The following is a 20,606-nucleotide window of genomic DNA, read 5'->3' on the forward strand; positions in this document are numbered from 1 at the left end:
GTGCTGGCTCATACTGGCGGCTGTATGAAGTGGGTGAGAGGAGCTGGCGTTCAGTGAGGTGAGGCTGGTAGAGACAGACTCTTGTTTGCTGGGTGGATCTGTAGACAAGATCCAAAAATGGCAAAATCCTGTTTTATTTTTTCACCCAATGTGGTTCCAAAATATATCGATCTGTGGCTGGCTGACCTCCCATTTCCCTGTGTAGAAATGTTGATGTTGATGGTCGCTTGGTTTTCCACCTTCTTCCAATCAGAGCATATAGGTTATTATTCTTATTAATATGGTTATGGTGTTGATGGTGATCTCCTTTTTCTTTTTTATTTGAATGAATATGTTCTTTTAATGTCTCTGTATTTACCACTGAAACAGATTTATAAAGATAGCAGCAGGAGGTAAATAAAGCTTAGTGTTGCCCCGTCCTCTTCAGACAGACGCCCACAGTGTGACTGTGCCCTGTTCCTCTGAACACTGCCCACTATCCAGACAGCACAAGAGCATGCGCTGCTAGCCAGCCAAGAGCTCAAAGATTTTAATAATTTAACCCTGGAGTTCTCACGAGTGGCCGTGCACATTCAGTACCCAAACAGCAGATCAAATCACTAAGCAACAGAGATGAATAGCATCTTAGTGGTAAATATATATAAAGAATTGCCCTCGGGTGTGTATTTCCAAATGGATGGTAATAATGTGAATTCTCTGTACCTCTGGAGTTGGTGTTTTCAGTGGCACAAAGGAGCTGAGATATAGACACACACACACACGATTTATGGGGAGGAATTTCTCCAAGCTCCTTGATGTGTCATTGCTGTTGGGTTGTGGCCAGAGACGCGTTTTTAACGGCAGTCTGCTGAGAGAGGGGTCCTCACACACTCCTCCAGCGGCTTTGAGGTGGAATCTGCCAGGGGTCTGTGTTTCGGGTAGCGGCATCGCTGAGCTCGTTCACGGTAGGCTAAAGAGAGAAAACGGCTGTAACACAGGCGTGCTCCAGCGGAAGGCAGCGCTACAGGTGCACTCTGGTGGCTTATCTGTCCCCAAGGTGAGCCGCTGCTGGGGACACTTAACAGGGTTAGTTACAGGGACTTCCTTTGAAGGGAGTAGCTCTCTGTTCTCCACCGCCCCCTGCTGGACGGAGTTGAGCAGAGCTGGGGGTGGGAGTGAGTGGAACAGGACAAACGCAGCTCCTTTTTTAAGTAAAAACGATCAGAACGGACTAATGATAATAATGATAAAAATAAAGTAATAATAATAATAACAGTAGTTAAACTCAAACTGAATGATCAGTTCGCATCCTGCTAATGCAGACAGACTCTGGCCTTGGCTGCTGATAGCCCTGATGAGTGTGTAAGTGCAGGGACCTGGAAAACTCTGATTGTTGTTTTATAACACAGGTTTTTTGTGTTTGCCATTGTTGCAGTTGTGTTAGTAGTTAATCCATATTGGTGTCCTACCCTAACGGCCCTGTAGAGGGCAGCAGACTCCCCAGCGGCCGGAGGGCGTGCCCCCCGTCCCGGCCTGTGGGGGGGGGTGCTTTGTGCCTGACCTCCATTTTCAGTTTTCTTTCTGATGAAGAAATCTGCTGTTTTCTGATTTATGGTTTTTGATATGAGATTTCTGTGCCCTGATGGATGTCTGTTTTCTGATTGATTTGATTGTGATTTTTCAATGGGGAATTCTGGTCTTGTGCTCATCCTGCTCAGAGAGACTGTGCGAGTTATAAGTGCAGAGTCCTTACTGTGTCATTACTGAATCAGTGCAGAGTCAGTGCGGAGGCATAACGGAATCAGTATGCAGTCGTTGAGTGAGTCAGAGCTGTGCTTCAGGGTCAGTGCAGTCCAGCAGACCTATGGGAGCACAGGCTCTCAGAGCAGGAGGTGCACCCCCCACCGCAGTGGGGTGTGGCTGCAGTGACATCACAGCAGAACACCCGAGCACAACGCGCTGCAGTGACCCCTAGTGGTTTACTCTATAACGTTACTATAACGTTACAATAACGTTCAGGATGCAGCTGGCCGACCCACTGGCCAACTGCGGTCTGTCCAGTGTCATCACTAAAGATAACCCGGAGCTCCGAGTCTGCTGCTGAGGACCCTGATGTTGATAATTGTGCGCGTCTGTGCGTGCGTGTGCGTGCGTGTGTGTGCGTGTGTGTGCGTGTGTGTGCGTGTGTGTGCGCGTGTGTGCGCGTGTGTGCGCGTGCATGTGTGTGCATGTGTGTGCATGTGTGTGCATGTGTGTGCATGTGTGTGTATGTGTGTGTATGTGCGTGCATGTATGTGTGCGTGCGTGAGGTTGTGCGCGTGTGTGTGTCTGTGTGTGTGTGTGCGCGCGTGCGTATGTGCGCGCGTGTGCGCGCATGTGTGTGTATGTGCGCGTGTGTGTGTATGGGTGTGCGTGTGTGCGTGTGTGCGTGCGTGTGTGCGTGTGTGCGTGCGTGCGTGCGTGCGTGAGGGTGTGTTAGAGCAGAAATGGGAAGTTCCCACACAGCTTCGACTGCAGTATGTCACTGTAGCCACACCCACTTCCTCCTGTACCCCCCATGTTCCCCAGCCTGCCCCCCCCCCCTTCCTGCTGTATGTCTGATCGTGGATGGGGGAGGGGGGTGTATTTTTTTGGGTGTCTATGTAGTTGTTTATGGAATATGAAAAAAGAATGAAAATAACTGAAAAGGACAATAAAGGGTGATGTGTGAATAAAGGGACTGTCTCTGGTGGTTGGTGTCTCTTCTTTGAGTTCCTGTGTGTTCCTCTCTCTCTTCCTCTTGTCTCCTCCCACCTCTGGTTCATCATTTTCCTTCACTCAACGGATTCCTGGACAACCCCCCCTTCCCCCCGACACACCTGGGGGGGGTGGGGGTTTGGGGTGTTCCTCAGTGGTGAATGGTCTGGAGTTTCTGGGTAATGGGTGAAAACTGCAGTCTTATCCCCTTTCTACCAGTCCATCTGCACTGCACCACCACCTTCCCATCATGCCTTTCTGCTGTCCTCCTGCTGTTTCACGCTGGCCCTGCGGCAGCAGCAGCTCAGTAGCGGTAGTGGTAGCAGCACTTCAGTAGTTGAAATAATGGGCCTACTCTTCAGAGACCACAGAAGGTTAGTGTTCGTCATGCTGAACAGAATGGCGCTGAATCACAGTGGCCTCATGGAGGTACTCCTGGCAGCAGAGGCCCCATGGAGGTACTCCTGGCAGCAGAGGCCCCATGGAGGTACTCCTGGCAGCAGAGGCCCCATGGAGGTACTCCTGGCAGCAGAGGCCCCATGGAGGTACTCCTGGCAGCAGAGGCAGAGAAGCTGAACTGGATCTGGTGACTTCCTGCCCTGGAACGCTGAGCGTTAAGAAGAGGCAGCACTGTAAAAATGGATGCGACCTCTTCAGCTGTTCGGACAGCTAATGGAGCAGGTGAAGCTGAGGGCATCTGTCTCAGCCAGCAACCCTCCTCATACACAGCCAGCCGTCAAAAACCAACATCCATGTGACGATTTGGGTCTGAACCCAAAGTCCATATGATGATGTGGGTCATAAACCAAAGTCCATACGGTGGTTTGGGTCTCAAGCACTATTTTCTTCTGTCTCTGAAGATGGCAGTGGTGTTTCTAAGACGATCTGTGCGCTATGTGGATTGGCCAAAATAGTGGGCCGAATGAAAGGGTGAGGTGGTTCAGATGATGCAGAGATCTGTGAGTGCGTGCAGCATGGTGCTGCCCATGAGCAGCCTGAGGCAGTAAGCGCATCAGGGAGCAGGTGTCAGGGTATCCTCTGCCATGTGGAAGGAAATAGCAAATATGCAAATAGTTTGTGATCTAACACAACAACGCAGCCCTCGGCAGGCCCTTGCCAGGTGAATAACACTCCACACCTTCAGAGGTGATGTCAAACCCTCACACACAGCTGGCTGATCCTCCACACACTTACAGCTGACTAATCCTCCACACACTGTTACAGCTGGCTGATCCTCCACACACTGTTACAGCTGGCTGATCCTCCACACACTGTTACAGCTGGCTGATCCTCCACACACTGTTACAGCTGGCTGATCCTCCACACACTGTTACAGCTGGCTGATCCTTCACACACTGTTACAGCTGTAGCGCTTCACACACTGTTACAGCTGGCTGTAGCGCTTCACACACTGTTACAGCTGTAGCGCTTCACACACTGTTACAGCTGGCTGTAGCGCTTCACACACTGTTACAGCTGGCTGTAGCGCTTCACACACTGTTACAGCTGTAGCGCTTCACACACTGTTACAGCTGGCTGATCCTTCACACACTGTTACAGCTGTAGCGCTTCACACACTGTTACAGCTGTAGCGCTTCACACACTGTTACAGCTGGCTGTAGCGCTTCACACACTGTTACAGCTGTAGCGCTTCACACACTGTTACAGCTGGCTGTAGCGCTTCACACACTGTTACAGCTGGCTGTAGCGCTTCACACACTGTTACAGCTGTAGCGCTTCACACACTGTTACAGCTGGCTGATTCTCCACACACTGTTACAGCTGTAGCGCTTCACACACTGTTACAGCTGTAGCGCTTCACACACTGTTACAGCTGTAGCGCTTCACACACTGTTACAGCTGGCTGATCCTTCACACACTGTTACAGCTGTAGCGCTTCACACACTGTTACAGCTGGCTGTAGCGCTTCACACACTGTTACAGCTGTAGCGCTTCACACACTGTTACAGCTGGCTGTAGCGCTTCACACACTGTTACAGCTGTAGCGCTTCACACACTGTTACAGCTGTAGCGCTTCACACACTGTTACAGCTGGCTGATCCTTCACACACTGTTACAGCTGTAGCGCTTCACACACTGTTACAGCTGGCTGTAGCGCTTCACACACTGTTACAGCTGGCTGATCCTTCACACACTGTTACAGCTGTAGCGCTTCACACACTGTTACAGCTGGCTGTAGCGCTTCACACACTGTTACAGCTGTAGCGCTTCACACACTGTTACAGCTGTAGCGCTTCACACACTGTTACAGCTGTAGCGCTTCACACACTGTTACAGCTGTAGCGCTTCACACACTGTTACAGCTGTAGCGCTTCACACACTGTTTAAGAGGCGTTTGCCCTCTGCAAGCTGGGCGGGAACCCAAAGGACAGGCAGACAAATGGAAAGCTGTTCGTGCAAAACGGCTCGTTTCAGAAAAGCGGTGTTTAGAGGCGCCCGTGTGTGTGAGAGTGTGTATGTGAGAGAGAGTGTGGGTGTGTGTGAGAGTGTGTATGAGAGTGTGCGTGTGCACATGCGTGAGCGAGTGAGTGAGCGAATGAAAGGAAATTTATTCCTCTGTTGTCTTTTTTAAACAGGCGCCCCCCTGCACGTCGAAACCAATGGTGAACCAGCTGATAAGGAGGAGGGTGTACCACACCCATTTGGACTTGATATTATGATTACAACAAGCAAAGGCCCACGCTGACCTGAGATCAGTCATTAGACGCTGCACATGTGATTGTTAAATTAGGATTTGAAAGGGAGATGGGTTTAAAATGGTTTAGTTTCTTGAGGTGCATAATTGATTTACTAGGTTTGTACAGTCCTTTTAGTCCTTACTAACTGCTTCTGTCGACTGATAGGAGTTCACTTTGCCACCTGCCAGCTGATTCCAATACACCAGGTGGCTGAGAGGTAATTCTGAAGGTAGCTCCAGTCAGAAATGGCAGGCAGTTTAAAGAAGTAGACAGCGCCTCCTGGTGGCCAGATTGAGTGCTTGCATGCCACAGAGAATGTAGTCCACCACTCAAGCCTTGGGTCATTTACTGTCTGCAACAGGGGTTTTGCTGGGTTTGAAGTTTCGTACTCCCTGAATACATGAGCTAAGATTACTTACAACAAAAAACATACAAAAATGCCTGTCAGAGGTGCTGATTATGGAACAGCAGTAGTTTCAGCATATTCACACTACTTAAGAGTCACTCCTTCAATGCCTGTGCCAAAACATGAGTAATATTTACGTGTCCATGTCCTCAAATGCACCAGAACGCCACGGCGGTGCCTCTGACAGGCACAGCTCCATCCGAGCCGATGCAGCGAGGCAGCTGATGAAGGCAGTGTGTGTAAATGAACTGCAGGCGCTCCATGAAGGTGTACCAAGCAGGCAGCCTGTTCATGTGCATTTCTCAGGAACAACCGTACACACACACTCACACACTCACGCACGCACACGCACACACACACACACTACGGCTACTGTATAACTGAAGTTGGCAAACTTTGTGGAATGCGTTTGTTGAGTTTGATGTGGTGTATATTTTTATGTGACACGGGGTTTGTTGTGTTGTAGACAAGGCTTGTAAATAGGTCTTTGGGAAATCTGGAATCCTGCTTGGGGATGAAGGCTGGTTGGAGGCCCTTTCCCACAATGCATTGCATACTACTTTAAACTTCCATGCGGTGCCAACTATGGAGGTGCATGTATTTTAATCACAGATCACCCCAATCCCACACAACCTTGATTCCTCACCCCCACCACTATCCAGAAAGCTAAAACTCTGATCCAGAATCAGTGTCTGGGGACCAAACCTATCTCCACCTTAGTCTGAAATAACTGTGAAACTGACACAAACTGAACTGAATCAGTTCTTGGGGGCAAAAATTCTCTGTAACAGGTTCTCGGAGGGAGGCAGGGAGGTGTAATGAACAGGAGGGCCTAGGGTACCTCCACTGGAGCTGTGAGTAACACACACAGGCTGACTCCCTCCGCAAGCATCCGGCTGCAGAATTATAAGCCACGTAGCGCAGCCTGAATCACGGCTTTGCTAAGTGAAAAAAACATTTTCCTTAAATACCCTCAGACCAGCTGGTGGCACAGACCGTTCGGCGAGCTGGTCTACATGCTTGGTTATGAACTCCACACGAGCCGCTGGCCCCACCAAATTGCCCATTAGGGGACATGATGGTGACGAAAGCATTCTGGGAAGGGTTTCTGGCCTCCTTGGGGTGTCAGTAGGCGATGCTGGAGGAGAGAGTGTGTTCCTGTCCCCTCCTCTCCACGCAGGTCACTGAAAACGGGCTTAAGGGTTTCCTCTCTGTGGGTCTGACACACTGATGCTTGCCTTGCGTGTGCGTCCCACACACAGGTGCTCAGAGCCAGTAACCAAATCACCATTTCCTGTCTGTTAATCCAGCCGTCTATCAATCAGTGAGCCAAGTCTTTAATCAATCAATCAATCATTCAATCAATCAATCACAGATAACATGCTCCCCGGGAGGTAATGTCAGAGAGAGCGTGGCGCGTGTGTGCGCGCGTGGGCCGGCTCTCAGCCGATGGCGGGCTCATCTCTCACGCGTCAGCGAGCAGCTCCTCCTCACTGCAGGGCTGGGGAGACAGCTGAAGCACAGAGCAGTCCTGCACTGCTGGAAACCAACCGACACACATAAACAAGAGGCTAGACTGACTGTTTGAAGCGCTGCCCGACTGAACGCTTACTGAAGCCTCCTGCTGAACCATCACCTCCAGCAGCCTACATTCAGGGACTTGTTTCTTTTGGCCACTCCCCCTCATGTTGGCGTAACATAACAGAGAAACAACACCTCTGATGTGAGGAACCTCACCTGACTTCCTCTGACCTCACCTGGGGTTAGCCTAGCTATCTTGAGTTGCAGGGTGAACAGACTGTTCTGAGTCTGGACACTAGAGAGAGCTGTGCTCGCCCTCCTGCTCTGGCAGAAACGGCTCTGCAGCAGAACTAAGGCTCCCACCGTTCCTGAAATTCGGCCCGTTCTCTCCATAGTTCTCCGCTGCGGCATTCATTACAGGCCTGTGCCTTTGTTCAACTGTTAAGGACTGTAAAGTGTGTCGTACATTCCCCGGGTAAATGTTAAACTGTGACAATGGATTGTAACATATTTTACAATGAAATAAATGTACCCAGTTAGAAATGCAGACCCTGCAGGTGTGGATCGTTCCTTTTGACTGGATTTTTAACATCCTTTGTTGGCCACAGGACTCCACAGCTGAAACACAGATGAGGCATTCCTCAGCTTCCTGCTACAGGCTCCAACGTCAGACAGCGCAAAGCCGGAAGGTGTCTGAGTCTGGATATACAGTACCAGTCAAACGTGGACACACTTTACCTTAATGATTTTCCACGTTAGAAAAACAGCCATCAGAACCAGCGAAATAACACAAATGGAATTATGCAGTGACCAAAAATAGTGTTAGAAACAAACCAAAACTGTCTTAGATTTTACATTCTTCACAATATTTTTTAAAACATTTTTCAAAATTAAAATTTTTTTTTGGAAGTTTTTTGGATTTTTTCTTTTGGAAATTCATGCATAGACATCAACTTCACTAGTTATCTTAGTCTAAGAAACAAATCTCAAGCATGGGTCTTTAGATCTAGATGACTTTGAATGCATGTTTTCCATTATCTTACTGAGGTGTGTCCAAATATTTGACTGATACTGTACAATGGTCAGGAGTGGTATGTTTTGGAGAAGTTAGCTATTATCTAACTGTTTCCACTCCCTAGGGGGTCCAGCCTTGCTGGAAAAAAACAAGTGCTATTCAATTTCTCCAGATTTATTTTTTTGATCATTTAATTCATCATAAATACATTTTTGTATTGTCCACACCACACTTTCAGTTCCTCAATATAACATTCATTCCCACACTGAATAAAATCATGAGCATAAAAATATCTGAGTTCATGTATAAAAATGCTATTTAGACACACGTTCCCTAAGACCTGCAGCACTGTCACCGAAACAGGACACAGAGCGACTGGACGTCTGACCAACTGGAAGACGAAAACAGGAAGTTGTCTGCGAGTTTGATAATGAGCAGACAGGAAGCACACTGTTTGGGGACACTGATGACGAGGGTGCGGGCGGGGGAGGTGTGGGCGGGGTGGTGCAGGTGTGGGTGGGGCGGGGGAGGATTTGGCCGGGTTGGGGGAGGTGTGGGCGGGGCTGTCTGAGGAGGGGATATAAGGCACGGTGTGGCGAAGGTTGTGCCCTTCTGCAGTTTTGGCTCAGCCATGGGGTCGACCCAAAGGAGGGGGGGGGACAGAGGTGGGACAGCTGCTTTTGGCTCGGACAGACACCCCTGCCTCTTTCTCTCTCCTCCGGCTCTTTCGGGTGGGGGGGGGGCATCTTCATCATCCTCCTCATCCTTCTCTTTGTTCGTCACCGGGAAGCGTGCACTCGCTGCCTCCTCCCTCCCTGGGGTTCTTCGGGGGCGGGGCTACGTGTGCACCCTCCTCTTGTCATGGAAGAGGCTGCGCAGCGTGTAGACCTGGGTCAGGGCCACGCCCAGCATCACCAGCAGGCTGACGCAGGACCAGAAAGACACGCGCCACAGGTTGTCCTCCAGCAGGTTCCTGTCCCGCGCCTCGAACGCCCGCAGCAGCGTCTGCACCTGCCGACTGCGCTCCAGCCGCCTGTGCACAGACTCCACCGACTCCTGCAGAGAGAGAGAGAGAGAGAGCGAGAGAGAGAGAGAGAGAGAGAGAGAGAGAGAGAGAGGGAGAGGGAGAGAGACACAGCTCGTCAGAGAGAGAGGGAGAGAGAGAGAGAGACAGCCCATCAGAGAGAGAGAGAGAGGGAGGGAGAGAGGGAGAGAGAGAGAGACACAGCTCGTCAGAGAGAGAGGGAGAGAGAGAGAGAGACAGCCCATCAGAGAGAGAGAGAGAGAGAGAGACAGAGGCCACGCCCTCTCACCCGGATGTCCTCCAGCTTGTACTCCAGCATGCTCTCTGGCTCCACCATGTCGGCCCACTCGTCGTCCCCGCCCCCCTCAGCCCCCTGCCCGTCCATGATCACCTCGAAGAACACCATCTTTTCTGACACCCGGCTGAAACTGTTGTCAAAGCAGATCCTGTAGTCCCCTTCCTCAGTGGGCTCCACGCTGACGGAGAGAGGCACACACACATCAGAGACTGTGACACACACACACACACAGACTGGGGGCACAGCGGGCTGGGCTTACTCACGTGTGGATCCCGTCTGATTTGCGGAAGTCTGAGGTCAGCAGGTACCCGTGGGGAGAGACAATGGTGAAGTCCACATCCATCCCAGCACCTGCGATCACCTGAGACACAGAGAGGCCAGGATTTAGGGGTACGGCGTGTGCAGCTGCACCCCCTTCTTCACCCTAACGCTCACCTCAGTTCACCTGACAGCTGCATTCTCTGCATTATCTTACATTACTGTGATTTTGCAGACGCTCTCATCCAGAGTGACCTACATTGGTTACAGGCTTTTACAATGTTATCCATTTATACAGCTGTATGTTTACTGAGGCAATTGTGGGTTAAGTACCTTGCCCAAGGGTACAGCAGCAGTGGTCCCATGGGGAATGGAACCAGCAACCTTTCAGTGGTGAGTCCTGCTCCTTAACCGCTATGCTACACGGCTACCCAGTAAATCTACACACGGTTAATCATTTTATATTTCTTTGTGATTTAAAACATCATTAACAAACTAATTCACATCGGAGATCTGAAGCACAACGAATGCAATCTTCCTACAGACCTCTCTGGAGCCAAGAGGCTTTTTCACACTACAAGTCCCACAATGCACCACAGGACATCTTAACACCAAATGACGAGTGGGCGGTATGACGAGGGGACACTGCCGAACACCTCAGTGGAACAAAGCCAGTAACGCTGGGCTGCAGAGGAACTGATGGCTCCTCGTCATTAAATCTGAAGTGTGAGCTGTAGGGCTCGGCCTGCACTGAGCCTCTCTGAAGGCAATTCATACATTGTGCTTCAATTTCTGTTACCAAGACGGAGCTGTCCACCTCTCCATCACTGTTGTCATAGGCTAAGTGTGTATGTGTGTGTATATGTTTGTGCACATCTGTGTGTGTGTGCGTGTGTTGTATATGTGCGTGTTTGTGTGTGTGCGTGTTTGCGTGATTTCTCCCTGTTCTGCTCCCCAGTTCCAGGAGGGCCCTCTGCCCCTGGTCCTCCATCGATGCAGAGGGGCAACACCTCCCCTCTCTCACCTGCGGAAGGTTACCTCTGTAGAGGGGCAATATGTCCCCATTCTCAGTGTGATGAAGTAACTCATTCAAGGGGCAAGACACTGCGGACCAGCATGCCAGTGAGTACTGCTATTTAAACTGCAATCTATTCATCTGTAGATCTTTCTATGGCAGCGTGAGGGAGTGGCTGTGGAGCTCGTCATGTGGCCAGGTGGTTGCAGGTTCAAGTCCCAAATACAAACCCCTAGCTGCCCATGAGCAACCACTGCTGAACCGAACCGCTCTGGTAAATTTCCTGCATAATAAACGCAAAATATTTCAAACGTAAGCTGTGGTCCCGGCCAACAAATGCTGCAAAATCATTAGTTCAACAAACTCGGTCTCCTCCGTTCACCAGCTGGCTTTGCCAGTTTGTGTGGAGAAAGGACACACGCAGAGACAGTCACACTGTAACATTACCGGAGGATTTATTGTTATTTCACTACGTAAAATTTTGAAAACAGGTTCATGAAGACCATAGATGATCTGCCAAATGAATAAATGTAAATGAAAATGTATAAGGTAGTGCAGGATGCGAGCTATCACAACACACACATACAGAGGCGGAAATTAGATACAATTAAAATTTCACACCCACACAAGGAAACTCATTCCCCTGCAGTTATTAATGCACGGAATAACTTGTCTCTCAACATTCCTGTTCATATCCTTACGGTTTAAATTTTGTCAGACAGTAAATAAAGTCTCTGAGCAAAAACTGTGTAACAGCATACAACTAAGCGCAGCTAACCGGTCACCTCGTCAATGCAAACCCAGAGACGCATCGGGTCCTCACTCTGTCACGCAAACCTTCGAACCCCGCTGGCGATGATGCAAATGCTTACGGTGTGAACGTAAAGCCGCCGCTAACGTGGGTCACATGCATATTCTGCAAGCTAGCGCCATGCGAATGAAAACAGCGAGCCAATCACCTGGTATTCTACCTCCATGGAGCCGTTTTTCGCGACAGGTTGGTAAAAACACTCCACTCTTCCGGGAGGCAGGAGAAAGGTGAACTCGATGTCCTGACTCTGCCTAAAAGCCACTGAGAGGCCGAGTATCGCGATAAAATGAACTCCTGCAGAAATAAAACTCGCCCTTCGCCTGCGCACACTCATGGCGGAATAAACAGCGTTCACATTTAACTGCCAGCCGCGATCAGAAAGTATTTATAAACGTTTCGCAGCTACATGGCTCCTGACTTCCTCGACATGTCTTAGCCAATCTATTTTTCACTCTGCAGAACTTCCCGACCTCTGGATAGGTAGAGCGAAAGTTGGGACCGAAGTTCACCCATTCCAATCAAGTAAGTCCCTCCCCCCTGCCCGTTTCATCCAATGAGCTTGTACCGCTACATAACAAAAGCCAATCACAAAATGCTAGGATGTTCCACACAGCGCGGCATCAAGCCAGAAACCATACATTTGTAGCGGAGACTACTAACTTATTAGTCACACCTACTCGGATAAAGAGTTCCGGTTAAGCTCGTGTCGCCGTACTCAATTAAAAGGTTCCGGTAAATAAGCGGAAGCAGGGACTCGGGGAAGATTTCAGACATGACGCTCTTCGTCGATTCCTCGGTGAAACATGATGAGTCTGTCCCTGTGAACACAGTCGATTCCGTATGACGCTGAACAGGAATCTCTTCCGATGTGCGTTTTTAACATGGAATGGGCAAACACGACTGTTTTACTAGCAAATATTTTCATTCATAAAATGAATGAAATGAATACACTGAAGTGTCCCTGTTTAACAAATAAATTCTACCGCCAATTCGCCCATACAACAGCAACGTGGTACCCAGATAATAGGGAAGGGCTACACACACGTGCCTCATTGCCCCTGTGCGAGTGCAGTGATTACTGCAGCGAAGGGTGGCTACAATCAGAGGTTCCAAAGGTAGGAAGCATACACGAAAAGCAGGAAGTAAAAACATCAACAAGAATCATCTTAAGAGCTCCATTGAGGAGCTCTCGCACACTTACACACTCCATGCACACTTCTTACTTTGAATCCCATTTTAAAGTCAGAGTAGGAGGGACCTGTGCCCCAGCTCCTTCTTATCTCTCTGGCAGAGAGCTTTAAGCCCATCCCTCCTCTGTCTCTAGGGTCTGCAATGGCTGGAGCTCCATCCTTGCTTGCCTCTACTCTGGATGAGCTGTTAGCGGATGAGCTGAAGAGGTTCAGGTGGAATCTGTCACATGATGTGGCAGAGGGCTTTAATCCCATCCCAAGAGGCCAGCTGGAGAACAGGGATGTGGCAGACACTGTGGATCTGATGGTGGGGGCGTACGGAGAAGAAGAGGCAGTGACAGTCACTCTGTATGTCCTGAGGAAAACAGACCAGAACAATCTCGCTCAGAGACTGGAGAACGACTACAGTAATTTTTTTCTCTGCATTTTATTCAGGTTCCACTCGGCCCTATATGAAAAAGTAAATCTGTCACATCTATGACAGCAGCTGTCACTCTGTATGGTGCCATTACAATCCCTGTAACTAGTAAATTAGTGGCATCATTTAGGCAAATGTGAAAGCAGCCAAATATGACAAGACGTTATTAAACTGTACTGTGGCCACCCAAGCATCACCAATATCTACCAAAATCGTGTCATAAAATGGACAAATTTCATTAAAATGTTTCTTCACCGGCCCATACTGTTATAAACATACAGGCGGTACGGTAGGGAAGATGTCTCCCTTAACAGTAACATTAATGACAGTTTGGGTGTGTGAAGTTGCAGCAAATGAACTATCTAGCTGTTGAAAACAGATCACTGCTGGCAGACAGGCAAGCAACAGAAGACTGTAGGAGTCTGTCCAAATCTTGTACCTTGTGTTCCCTTTGATCTTTCAGGAAGTGGGGAAAAATTGATTTCTATGAGCTGCACTTTCAACCCAATCATAAAAAGAGGAACAAATAAATGAATGCTGAATATTTTCCATCACACTTAAAGTGGAAACGAGAAGCATCATATCCTTTTTTTCCATTTTCTTTCTCTTTTAACATGTTTCTTTGTGCTCTTCAGAAGAAATGCTTTGAACCAGAGATCCTGGTAAGATGAAAACCATTCCATCACCACAGACTTTGAACTGCTCCAACACCAGAGTCTGATGCACTACAACACTCTGTCCATCCTGAAGAAAAGAAACCAGAATCTGCTCCTGGAGGAAAAGTCTGCTGGGCAAAGTGGGTTGTGAAGGAGTTACAGGAGGAAACTCAACCCCAGACCAGCACAGAAGCCAGTGCTGTGGGGCCCTTCAGTGACGTCATTTAAATTGGCTGAATATCACATTGTATGGATGATTCCTAACTCTTTCTCTACTATGAATGTATGATTACAAGTCATTGGTGCAGTTTCCTACATTGGTGTTTCTTTGAATGAGTACTGCCTCCTCCACTGTAGTTTTTTTCACCTAGATCGGGTGAGAACATATTTTTGGGGGCTCATCCAGGATTGTTCCTTGTGGGATTGAAATTAAGTTTTGAGGTTAGCTGATACAGCTTGCTATTGATATGTCTATTGTTGCTCCAACATCCTCTCCCACTTTTTCACTGTTTCTTTAATTCAGTCATCTGTGACATTTTCACAGAGCAGTCAGAAGAGTCTGCCACAAAGAGTCTGCCCCCAGCTCTTTCACAGTGACAGACGGCGCATCAGCCTTTTGCCGCATAGCCAAGCACCGAGTCAACCTTGACCAGCGCTCAGGTAAGTTTAACAGGAGGGACAGTAGATAGGAGAGCCCCAACTGTGCGTGTGCGCGTGCGTGTGCATGTGCGTGTACGTGTACGTGTGTGTGTGCATGTGCATGTCTCTCTCAGTGTTCCTTAGGGGCAGCAGCTGAAAGGAACAGGGCTCGTAATCCAGAAGTTACCAGTTCAGTTCCCACCACTGTTGTTCACATGGGAAAAGGGCTTTAAACCTGAATTGTCTCAGCTGTGTAATTGGGGAACAGATGAAACATCTCTGTATGGCTTATTACTCCAGTCATGTGTGTTTCTCAACTTCTGTTCATCAGGCCTTTGTGGTCCTGATATCTGAACCTGTCACACATCACAGAGCAGACGGAGAGAGAGAGGCAGGAGTAAGAAAGGAGAGAAAGAGTGAAATACTGTAAACAGCAAGAACCAGAACAAAAGAGAAAGGGGAAGCATCTGTGGATTTTTTTGTGCTCTGATAGAGGCTGAGGGGTATATGTAATAAACTGCGTAAGGGTGCTGTGTCTGTCGCACACACACACACACACACACACACCCACACACACTTTCTGCCCCCGAGTGCTGCATGTTCAAAGCGCTCCTCTTGAGGGCAGGCTGAGCCCTATGGACTATATGCTGACATTGAGCAGGACCCCAAAACAGCAGCACAAACTTCCTCGAAGAGACATCCTTATTCAGCTGCTGGCTGCGTGTGAGTGTGTCAGAGAACGGCATTCCCCTGGCCTCAGCTCTCATGCAGGGGTTGAGATGGTGAGATGAGGCTAATCTGTGATTGCAAAGAGGGTTACATAAAGGGGAAAGAGCATGAAGGAAAAGAAAGGGGAAGTGGAGTTCGTCTGTAACCACAGTGGGAGTTTTGTGTGCTGACGGAGGTGAGGGGACGTGTATATGAAACTGCACGGTCACACACTTTTCACTCTTTCTCACACAGAGGAGCAGCTTTCCACTGCCGTCGGAAACCAGAGGACCAAACCAAACAAGGTACCTCTCTTTAAACCGAATCTGGTGTGTATCTCACAGTTTCTTCTCCTTCCAGGTGCAGAGGTGGGAGAGCTTTTCTCTTCTGTACATCCTTTAGACCTGCTCTGTTGGTCGGGGTGAAGTCACACACAGTGCTTTGCTGACTGCTCCTTCATCTGAGGCTTCCTTTCTCAGGATCCTGAGTTCCCCTTTCACAGAACAAGTGTTCCACAGAAATGGATGAGGGGGGTGTGATGTGCCCCCCGGTGTTCGTGGTGGATGGTCAGGCGGGGTACCCTCTGCCCCCCAGACCTCCCCCCCGCCGGCGTAGCACTGTCCAGTGGCTGCTCTTCCTGCTGGTGTCCCTGGCACTGTGTGGCATGGCTGTGGAGGCCTGCTTCATCTACCACCTCTACAGCAGCAGGAACATCCCGGTGAGTGCTCACTGTGCCGCCTGCCCCTCAACAGGCACCTGCTGCCGTTCCCTCACGCTCACCTGTCCACCTGCCACCTCTCTCTTCTTACCTGTCCACCTGTCTGTCCACCTGCCACCTCTCATCTGTTGCTTATGTCCATCTGTCTGTATCTGTCTATCTGTCTCTCTCTTTTTCTTGTTCTGTCTATCTATCCAGTTTTCACTGTTGGGGTAAGTTGAGCTAAGGAGTTTCAGAAACTGGCAAACCAGCAGCATTTGATAGTATACATATACAGTATATGTATATGCACTACACTATCATATTTATTATAACTTCCAGCTCTATCCTTTGAATTTGGACTGTACCTGTAAAAAATCTGATTGGACTGCATTCAGGATGAGATTCACCTCTTGAAACAAAATGGGCTGCTTTTGATTCACAAGTTGGACTAAGTGACATAACAAAAAGTCTTCATGAACATATTCACTTCCAGCGAGAGTGCTTTCATCTGGAAGTTGTACTAACTTTGAGAATGGAATGGAAAGGTTCAGTCCTGCTCCATTACAAAACAAATCCCACAGAAATGAACTGAATGTTTTGTCAAAGTGTCAGCGCACGCCGTTAGCCTGTGTACCGTCACACAGCACTAGCTGATTTGATTCTTCATATCCATGCCCCATGATTTACTGTCTCTTTTAGTAGCGCTCGCGCTGATCTGACCGCAGATCGTGTGACTCTGAGAAGTCTTCCCTCACGCAAAGAAACTCACAAGCTGCTGTGGCCAGCTTGACTCTGGAGTTAAACTTGCGGCCACGTCTGCCTCGAACATTACCAATGAGAGAGTGAAGGCTCGCAGTGGCCTCAGAGCTCTCACTCGGAGTGCAGGCCGAGGCTGGGTTCGATGCCAGCCCTGTTATCTGCCGACAATGACCCGGGGCGTGCTGCAGTCAGATGCATTGGCTCCTTTCCGCTGGGGAAGGAGGCTGGTCGGACAGCCAGTCTGGACTCTGCACACTTTCAGCTGACAGGGGGTCCCCCATCCTTTTCTCTGAGGTTGCTGATCTCACTCTATTATTATTATTATTATTATTATTATTATTGGGTTTCAGGGGTGCTTTCAGTTCCCTGATGGTGTTTGAGCTTTCTGCACTCATTTGCTCCAAGTCGCCTGAACTCTGCCCTTTCTGGTTTCCACACTGGGAGCGCCGATCACGTTTGCCTGCGGTTCAAGAAGAGATGGCTTCCCCTTCGGTCTGACAGAGCTTCCTCTAAACTCAGTTTCAGTTTCCTCATCCACTTGTACTTACTCATTCATTAAATTCCTTGTGCTGCTGAATATGAGTGATTGGAGCTGGCAGGAGGTTTGGGACTTTTCTTGCCCCCCAGCGCACTGTTCACTGACTGCTCCACTTGGTGATGTCAGAAAATGCTTGTGTTGAGGGGACCTCCAGCGAAGGGAAGCGGGGGATTCAACATCAAATTGTGATTTAGCAGCTTAATCAGGGGTCCTCTTGGTGGATGTGGCAGAATCCGTTAGCTAACCTCATGCTTAGCTTTAGCATAGTTAGCTAGCTGCATGCTTAGCTTTAGCACAGTTAGCTAGCCGCATGCTTAGCTTTAGCACAGTTAGCTTGCCTGATGCTTAGCTTTAGCATAGTTAGCTAGCTGCATGCTTAGCTTTAGCACAGTTAGCTAGCCGCATGCTTAGCTTTAGCACAGTTAGCTAGCCGCATGCTTAGCTTTAGCACAGTTAGCTTGCCTGATGCTTAGCTTTAGCATAGTTAGCTAGCCTGATGCTCAGTTTTAACAGAGATGGCTAGCCTAATACTTGGTTTTAGCAGATTTAGCTGGCTTCATGCTTGGTTTTCATGCTTAGTTAGCTAACCTCATATTTACTTTTAGTAGCAGGCTAGTAGTGTGGCATTGTAATAAGTAGCGGCTGGCTAAATAAAGCCTTCACTGTCCAATTAATTTTGACGTATGTCAAGATACTATAAATATGGGACTCATATTCTTTTGCAGAGTGGAAGGACAGAGAAGAGTTACCAAGGTAAGACAGACTCTCCACCTCACAGCAACAGTGTGTGTGCATTTCTGCATGTGTGGCTATGTTTGTGGTCTGTGTGAATGCATGGTGTGCTAATGTTCTTGAAGCAAGTATCATCATTAATTATTAACTTAGACGTGTTTTAGACAAAAGTTTGGTTCTGTAACCAGGGTAAATCACTGCCGAAGAGTTTCAGGGTGTTTATGAGCAGGCTGAGACAGGGTGCACAAAAAGCCAAGCAAGAAAAGTTTCTCTCCCCTTTCTAAAACAGACAGAAACGAGATTGAAACTTTAAAGACAACCAATCATGTGGTGAAGCCATCAGCACCTGCAGCACACCTGACAGGTGAGAGGCCCTTGACTCCACCCCCCACCCCTACACCCTGGAGGGAGACCCACCCTCCAGCCACTTTTCCTTCAAACACTTTACTTACATTCTGTCTGCCTGTTTCTTGTCTCTGGGCAGAGTGAATTTAGCCAATATTCTAAGCTTGCTGTGATACTGGCAGTGAAGCACAGCTAAATGCAACAGCTCATAGACTAACATTACAAACATGACATTTAAGCATTTCATAACAATTTCAAATTGCCATGTGTATCTAATAGACAAGAGAGTGTGCATTATTGCGATTCTTGGCACTCTGTGATGTCACCGACATACAAATATTCACAATAATATGTACCCTCTCAAGCTAACAGGATTGTTAGAATGTTGCTATAGGTAGTTAGCTAGCACTACTAGCGAGCCACTATACATATACATGCATATTCCAAGGCTAACTGTTAGTCCTCCTGTCTCTCTCGCTATCTCCCCCCTTCCTCCCTCTCTGTCCACCCCACCCCAGCCTTGTCCCTGCCCCCTCAGGCAGATGGGGTGTTGCAGTGGAATCTGGATGGCAATTCCTTCACCCACCAGATGCAGTACAGGGAGGGAGTGCTGGTGGTGGAGGAGGAAGGGTACTACTTCATCTACTCCAAAGTGTTCTTCACAGAGCCAGAGTGCACCTCCTTCACCCACGCGGTGCTGTGTAACACGCAGCGGTACCTAGGGGGCGACACAGAGCTCATGCAGTCCAGGAGGTTTCACTGCAGGAGCCAATGGAGGAGCAGGAACCTGCTGAACAGCTACCTGGGAGGAGTCTACCACCTGAGCAAGGGTGACTCCATCTATGTGAAGGCTCAGAACCACACCCAAATCGTCCGACATATCTCCCCCGAAAACTTCTTTGGAGCGTACATGATCTAGAAACAGAGCAGCTTTATGTGATGAATAAAATATCTTCTGCTCTTTATCTTGTTACTAAAGACATCACCAGCTAAGTGTTCTTATGGAAAATATACAGGTATTCCCTACCAGTTTTTGAAGTTGGATGTTTATGATGTTAAGAAAAAACTCCACCATTATTTGTTTTGCAACATAAAATTCAGATTTAGTACAACATCAGAGAGACTGGGGTGTGAGAAATGACTGAGTAAATAATTGTGAAGCAAATTAGTTAGAATCATAAAGCCTTTTTAAAAGACTTATGAAATTGACCTTGAAGTTGGTACGCTATCTCACTTGCATCATAGCTAAATAAATACCTGTTGGACAAACTGTGATGTTGTCAGTTATCTGTCTTGTTTTGTTTTGGAAAAAAAGACATTCCAGCTCATGTTCAGGAAAGTAACTGCTGATGGGGTTTTCGGGGTGTCCAGTGATGTGGCATAATTGCAAAAAAAAATAAACTTTGCCTGTCATTAAATGAGGTTGTGAAACAGGAAAGTTTCCCTGAGAAACAAAGCTGACTAAAATAACTGACTAAACAAAGCACTGTTAAGCCTTTCCTGTGCTCATAGTGTCTGTGAGCCACCGTTACTCCCTGGGGAAGTGGTGGGGTTGGTGGGAAGCACTGTTGCTGTGCGACTAAGGTACTGAACCTGAGCTGCCCAGGTAATTATCCACACATAGAGGTACGAGAAACAAATCCCTCAAAGTGCAAGAATTAAAAGACTCTTATATTTCATCATGATTTGGAAAAATGCAATAGGTCAGGGTTTCTGGTGGTCTTCTTCTAGCCACTTATGGCAATGGATGTAGCATCAATCCCCACAAAGCAGCTATTCTTGCTGCTGCACTTGTAGCAAGAATCAGCAAACTGTTTCACCAAGGCTGGACTGTACAGCCAGATTTTACATGCAAGCCTACAATTACCTCTGCAAGCACAATTAAAACAGCAAGGTTACATAAGGTAAGATGAGCAAAAAGACATCAAAAACAGGCATACGAGGGGTCGTTTTTTAAGAGAGAGACGCCTGTCTGCCAGTTGTAAAATATGGATCTAAGACGTGTTTCTAACGTCGCCACAGTTTGCATTTATGTTTCTGACTGCTAGCGTGCGGCAGACAGTCCTGTCTCATGGGTATCATCCATTTTATGCTCTGTCCTCCTAAATTACAGATGTTTTTTTGCACCATCATGTTAAATCTGTGGGTACACAATTCCC

General features: G+C 48.2%; 2 protein-coding genes across 3 annotated transcripts; one reads left to right on the top strand and one right to left on the bottom strand.

The window, feature by feature from the left end:
- Positions 1-9,095: 9,095 nt before the first annotated feature.
- LOC118794963 (transmembrane emp24 domain-containing protein 1-like) lies at positions 9,096-12,265 on the bottom strand. Its single transcript, XM_036553267.1, has 4 exons — positions 11,911-12,265; positions 9,942-10,039; positions 9,670-9,856; positions 9,096-9,412 (listed from the first exon to the last, which is right to left on the bottom strand). The coding sequence occupies exons 1-4, from the start codon at positions 12,094-12,096 to the stop codon at positions 9,194-9,196; spliced, it is 690 nt and encodes a 229-aa protein (XP_036409160.1). The 5' UTR covers positions 12,097-12,265; the 3' UTR covers positions 9,096-9,193.
- A 3,343-nt stretch (positions 12,266-15,608) lies between these two features.
- Positions 15,609-19,581, top strand: tnfsf14 (TNF superfamily member 14). 2 transcript variants are annotated; one of them, XM_036553540.1, is made up of 5 exons: positions 15,609-15,678; positions 15,876-16,091; positions 18,096-18,123; positions 18,392-18,466; positions 18,966-19,581. In XM_036553540.1, the coding sequence occupies exons 2-5, from the start codon at positions 15,894-15,896 to the stop codon at positions 19,364-19,366; spliced, it is 702 nt and encodes a 233-aa protein (XP_036409433.1). In that variant the 5' UTR covers positions 15,609-15,678; positions 15,876-15,893; the 3' UTR covers positions 19,367-19,581. The 2 variants fall into 2 exon arrangements, with proteins under 2 accessions (XP_036409433.1, XP_036409432.1); XM_036553539.1 differs by having other exon boundaries at positions 15,624-15,678; positions 15,853-16,091.
- Positions 19,582-20,606: the final 1,025 nt, after the last annotated feature.

This window comes from Megalops cyprinoides, chromosome 19 (assembly GCF_013368585.1).
Source record: "Megalops cyprinoides isolate fMegCyp1 chromosome 19, fMegCyp1.pri, whole genome shotgun sequence".
Taxonomy (NCBI): Eukaryota; Metazoa; Chordata; class Actinopteri; order Elopiformes; family Megalopidae; genus Megalops; species Megalops cyprinoides.